The 6,224-nt window shown below is 51.4% G+C and overlaps 1 protein-coding gene across 2 annotated transcripts; it reads right to left on the bottom strand.

The window, feature by feature from the left end:
* Positions 1–1,676: 1,676 nt before the first annotated feature.
* Positions 1,677–5,385, bottom strand: LOC121998506 (plasma membrane ATPase-like). 2 transcript variants are annotated; one of them, XM_042553459.1, is made up of 10 exons: positions 5,308–5,385; positions 5,098–5,235; positions 4,187–5,020; positions 3,996–4,118; positions 3,510–3,927; positions 2,911–3,425; positions 2,656–2,829; positions 2,385–2,567; positions 2,124–2,305; positions 1,677–2,050 (listed from the first exon to the last, which is right to left on the bottom strand). In XM_042553459.1, the coding sequence occupies exons 1-10, from the start codon at positions 5,374–5,376 to the stop codon at positions 1,954–1,956; spliced, it is 2,733 nt and encodes a 910-aa protein (XP_042409393.1). In that variant the 5' UTR covers positions 5,377–5,385; the 3' UTR covers positions 1,677–1,953. The 2 variants fall into 2 exon arrangements, with proteins under 2 accessions (XP_042409393.1, XP_042409392.1); XM_042553458.1 differs by having other exon boundaries at positions 2,656–3,425; positions 5,308–5,376.
* Positions 5,386–6,224: the final 839 nt, after the last annotated feature.

Below are 6,224 nucleotides of genomic sequence, written 5' to 3'. Positions count from 1 at the left end.
CCCTTATTTGCTTGTCGTGTAGTGCTTGGCCTCCTCAGTTCGTGATCCCTAGGCTGGGTCTTGGTACTTGCTGACCCTGATCTTGTATCGTCTCCAGACCTGTGCATCTGACCTTGTTCTGTGTGTCTTATCTTACAGACTCTCGACCTGCCTTACCTTCTATTGCCTCCAAACCTATATATCTGTCTGACTCCGTCTGACCTGACCTGTACGCCTTGGCTCGATTCCGTCCATCCCGACCTGTATGCCTTGTCCATGTGCCCTGCGCCGTAAGGCTATAAATCCTAACCTGTATCCTCGATTGGCACATCCCGACCTGTATGTTGTAACCTGCATCATGTGCCGCAAGGCTAAAAGTCCCTACCTGTATCCTTGGTTGGCACATCCCGACATGTACGCTCTGATCCCTGTATCTTGTGCCTCAAGGCTATCAGACCTGACCTGTATCCTTGGTTGGCATATCCCGACCTGTACGCTTTGTCCTGCTTCATGTGCCGCAGGGCTATAAGTCCTGACATGTATCCTTGGTTGGCACCTCCCGACCTGTGTGATTTGATCCCTGTATCCTGTGCCTCAAGGCTATCAGACCTGACCTGTATCCTTAGTTGGCACATCCCGACTTGTACGCTCTGATCCCTGTATCGTGTGCCTTAAGGCTATCAGACCTGACCTGTATTCTTGGTTGACACATCCCGACCTGTACGCTTTGTCCTGCATCATGTGCCGCAAGGCTATAAGTCCTGACCTGTATCCTTAGTTGGCATCTCCCGACCTGTGCGCTTTGATCCTTGTATCTTGTGCCTCAAGGCTATCAGACCTGACATGCATCCTTGTTTGGCACATCCCGACTTGTACGCTCTGATCCCTGTATCTTATGTCGCAAGGCTATCAGACCTGACCTGTATCCTTGGTTGGCACATCCCGACCTGCACGCTGTAATCGACATCATGTGTCGTAAGGCCAAAGGTCCCGACCTGTATCCTTAGTTGACACCTCTCGATCTGTGCGCTTTGATCCCTGTATCTTGTACCTCAAGGTTATCAGACCTGACCTGTACGTCCTGGTTGACACATCCCGACCTGTATGCTTTGATCCCGGTCAATCTGCATTCCTATTTGCCAGACAAACCTGACCTCGGAATGTCGCTTAATCTGAACCTCTGCCCTCCATATACGTGTGACTTTTGATCACCACATGGGCAGACCTTTGTCATTTTGACTATTACGTAGGCTTGATCCTTGTCCGTCACGCCAACTTAACTTTTGACCGCAACACAGGCTTGACTTTTGACTGCCACGTAAGTTTGACTTTTGACTGCCCCATGAGCTTGATTTCTGACCTCTCCGAAGGGTTTGACCCCTAACCACGTCCGCTATCTGACCTCATAATCATGCACCATATCAACATGATAATATAATTTTTCTTCCTTGCCCTAGCTTTTGTATTTTTAATAGATAGGATGATGCAATAGTAAGAGTTGGGTAAGGAGCCATGAGTTCTTATAAACCTTACATAACGAAGTAAAGAGTCATGAGTTCGTAAAAAAACTTAGACGCAGACTAAAAGTAGTTACATCATATCGTATCTAAAAGTTTTAATTATAAAATATAATAAGAGTTATTAAACTTTAGATTGCATCATGATTAGTTCTCCAATCCTCCGCCTGTGGCTCATGATTAGTTCTCAAATCAATTAATCCAATTCAAAAGACACCACCCAAGAACTCTACATCTGAAGCATTTTTTTACCTATTTCCAATGGTAGGAAAAAAAAAACTCCAGTAAAATACATATATTGAGTCTTGAGTTGTCCTAAAAATTGATGGTGCATATATCTTAATAATTATCCATATATATTGTATCACTCCGTTCCCACCACATGCTCCCTAGTCCCTTCCCAGCAGCAAGCAACCCAAATCTCTCACTGCAGCTCTAGGCAATCAAGTCTCATCTCTCAGACAGTGTAGTGTTGCTGCATGTTGTCGATATCCAGCCCCTTCAGCTTCACGACGGAGTCAACGTGCCCTTTCAGCGTGTGCAGCTCCCTCATCCTGCGTCAACACCACCAACACTGGGTAAGAACATGCATGTTGATAAGGGACCCAAGAGATATAAATGAATTACCGGGCGATCTCGGCACGCCGCTTGGCCTGCTCGGCGATCTCTGACAGCTCCCGGTAGCTGCTCTTGTCGTTGAAGAGCTCGGAAGTGTCGGCCGGCTGGAGGCCGTGCAGGGTGCGCTGTGCCGCCGCCCACTGAGCCTCCCTCTCTTCCCTCCCGTAATCTTTCTTGCTGGTGAATGCGGTCTGCATCGATCGCGGATCGGTTTCAGAGCTCGAATGTGTATTGAGGTTTCAACTCGAGGAAGTGATCGATCTCCCTCACCTTGTTGTCGAGCAGGTTGCCCCAGGCCCTGCCGCTGAGGGCGTACCGGATGATGAACTTGAGGACGTCTTGGGGGATGAAGGTGATCAAGCTGTAGACCCAGATGACCGCCGCCCACCCCCAACCCATGCCTTGGATCCTAGCGAACTCCCACGACGCATACACCGCGATCAGAGTCGCAACCTTTCATCCACTTTTTGCAATTAACATACGGAATGGAGTAAGAGATCAAAGGAAAAAAAATTAGTGCGGGATCGGCGAATCGGGTTACTAGTTGGGCGGCGAGGAAGGCGGCGAGGAGCAGGAGACCAGGGCGTTCCACGAAGGACCAGCTCCTGGACCTGGTGACGAAGATGAGCGCCTGGCTGATGATGCTGACTTGGAGATACAGAGCCGCCATCATCTCGTCGGGCACGTCTCTGATCGGCCTCACTCCGAACTTTTCCTGTTTTTGATCGACACGCGCAGGATGCCGATGGATCAGGTTACGAGTTTTTGAGCGTGTGCTTTGCTGTTGAGTACTCACCGGGAAGAAGTCTGTATCGTGGGCGAGGTAGAAGAAGACTACGGTCATTATGGCTTGGTAGGTGCCGAGGACGACGCCGGTGGCGAAGATCTCGCCGAGCTTCCATGAGTCCGGCAAGGGGGAGGGCTTGACCCTGTCCTTGGAGATGGTCATGATGGTGCCGTCGTTGAGGATGGCGATGATGAGGACCATGAAGGGGGAGAAGTCGAACCGCCAGATGAGGGCGATGAGGAGGAAGCCGAGGACGATGCGGATGGTGATGGACACGGCGTAGATGGTGTAGTTCTTCATCCGCTGGAAGATGGCGCGGCTGGTCAGCACCGCGCTCACGATCACGCTCAAGCCAGGCTCGGTTAGCACGATGTCGGAGGCGCCCCTGGCGGCGTCCGTCGCATCCGCCACCGCGATCCCGATGTCGGCCTTCTTCAACGCCGGCGCGTCGTTCACGCCGTCGCCGGTCATGCCGCAGATGTGCTTCCGGTCTTGTAGCCTCTTCACGATCTCGTACTTGTGCTCTACATCCAGCGAGAAAGAAATCCTGCTGTTTCAGCATTAATCTAGAACAATTCGTGAGCGGCGGCGATGTCGGTCGATCTTACCGGGGAAGACTCCGGCGAATCCATCGGCCTTCTCGATGAGATCGTCCACGTTGAGCCCGCTGAGTTCGCCGCCGCTGTGCTTGTCGCCGAGAAGGGCGGAGGAGGGGTACATGTTGGTGCCCATGCCGAGCCTGCGACCGGTTTCTTTCCCGATGGCGAGCTGGTCGCCGGTGATCATCTTGACGTTGACGCCGAGGTGGAGGGCGCGACGGATGGTCTCGGCACTGTCGTGCCTGGGGGGATCGAAGAGAGGCAAGAGACCCATGAATTGCCACGGCCCGCCGGCGCTGTCCTTGTTGCCTTCGGGGACCTCCTGCCTGGCGACGCCGAGTGATCGAAGGCCACGATCAGCATAACCGTCGATCGCCTGGTGGACCTTCTTGCTCGCTTCGTCGTTCATCTTGCAAAGGTCAATGATCTGCCACAACGTAGACAGATTTAGGGCAGATGAAGCCATTGTCGACCCAGACTCAGTGGCGTGTTTACCTGCTCAGGCGCTCCCTTGCTCGATCTGTGCCATCTCCCATCGGAATCGATGTAGGTGATTGCAGTGCGCTTGTCGACCGGATTAAAAGGCAGGAAGTGGATCTCTTTGATTCCTGCACGCGCCTGCGAACACAAATTTGAGATCATAAACCATTAAGAAACAAGGGCATTGGAGAAGAAATCAAAAGTACCTCCTTGGGGTCACCCAACATGTTGACAATGGAAGCATCAATGGCGTCCTGGTTCTCCACCCTCGAAGCCCTAGCAGCATACAGGACAACCATTTCCTTATCCACGCCGTTCGAAAACACCTGAAGGAATAAAAAAAGTTTCGATTTTGGAACAGAATCATCAATTGGATAAAGTTTTGGCGGAGGCGTTGCCTCGATTAAGCTTTTGTCGACTGTGAGCTTGTTGAGCGTGAGCGTCCCCGTCTTGTCGCTGCAAAGCACGTCCATGCCGGCCATCTCCTCGATGGCAGTCATTCGCTTGGTGATGGCCCCCTGCTCCGACAGCCGGTGGGACCCGATGGCCATGGTGACGGACAGCACGGTGGGCATGGCGATGGGGATGCCGCCGATGAGCAGGACGAGGAGGTTGTCGATGCCGTCGCGGTACCGGCGGTGTTGGACCGGGTACATGACGATGATCTCAATGATCATGCCGACGGCGATGGAGCAGATGCAGAAGTTTCCTATGGCGGTAAGCACTTTCTGGAAGTGGCCGACGTTGTTGGTGCTGTCGACGAGGTGGGCCGCCTTGCCGAAGAAGGTGTGGACGCCAGTGGCGATGACGACGGCCTCGATCTCTCCCTGCTTACAGGTGGATCCGGAGAACACCTCGTCCCCTGGATTTTTGGTCACGGGGAGGGACTCGCCGGTGAGGGCGGACTGGTCGATCTTAAGAGGGTCGCCCTCCAGCAGCCTGGCGTCGGCGGGGACAATGTCTCCCAGCTTGATGCTGATGATGTCGCCGGGGACGAGAATGGCCGCCTCCTGCTCCGACCAACTGCCATCCCTCAGCACCTGCAACAAAACCAGTCGCGCCTCTTTGGATAAGCGACCGTGTGCCCCCATGTCGCGTCACGGTTACTACATCGTACCTTGGTTTTGGGAGCGAGGCCAGCCATGAGCGCCGCCGCCGCATTGCCGGCGTTGTTCTCCTCGATGAAGCTGATGGTGGAGTTGATGACGAGGAGCACCGTGATCCCCACAAAATCTTGCCAATCCGGCGCCTCACCCTGCAAATTGATATTTTCACAGCAATCACGAGCAACAAAATCACAAATAAATCATAGAATTTAGTTTTCTACCCCTCCATTAGCCAAAGCAATCGCCATAATGGCAGCCATCTCCATCACCCATGAGAGCGGATTCCACATGAACCCTAAAAATTTAAGAACCTTGCTTTCCTGTCACATCGTTGGCGGGAAAAAAAAAATCAAAATTCAATCTTTAATCATGTAAACGAAAAAAGGAGAATTTTTTTCAATCGCAGCAGCCTATTATGCCTTCTTCTCCTCGAGCTTATTGGGCCCAAAAATATTCAGGCGCTGCTCCCCTTCCGCCGACGTGAGCCCCTTTTCATCGCACTTCAATTGCGCAAACACCTCCTTCACCGGAATGCTCTCCTGATTACAGAGATCAAAAGCAAAAAACTCAAAAACCAAAATTGATCGATTCATGATGGATGATCTAACTGAAGAATCAATTACCAGATCGACGGTCTCATTCCTGATCTGCTCCAAGTCAATGCCGCCTCCCGCCGCCATCTGATCGGCGATCGTGGCTACTCTGCGGATTTGTTTTTCCTTGATTTGGATTTGTTTTCCCTTTGAAAATGAAACTGCTCGCGAAGGAGGAGATAACTATATTAATTAATTAATTATACAAATTTTTATTTTTTATGTGTCTAGGGGAGACATGAAATCTTGTTTTTATTGTTGGCGGCGGAGGAAGCAAGCAGTAAGGAAGGGGAGGAGGAGAGGAAGTTGCAGAGCTTATGAGAGGGCGGAAATGCTTTTCGTGGGGCGCGCCACACAAACAGGCAACGCCCTTCGCGGGCCTGCGTCGAAACGTACCGTCGCGCGCAACAAACTGAGGCAGAGTATTTCCTAGCCGTTGCAAATTAAATATTAGAGTTTGTAAGATCACTTAATAGCTCCTCTTGAACATGAAAAAAAATATTTATTTCTCATGTATTAAACTTTTAACTTATTTTTTATACCTG

This window comes from Zingiber officinale, chromosome 6A (assembly GCF_018446385.1).
Source record: "Zingiber officinale cultivar Zhangliang chromosome 6A, Zo_v1.1, whole genome shotgun sequence".
Taxonomy (NCBI): Eukaryota; Viridiplantae; Streptophyta; class Magnoliopsida; order Zingiberales; family Zingiberaceae; genus Zingiber; species Zingiber officinale.
This window is presented reverse-complemented; position numbering and strand designations above follow the sequence as displayed.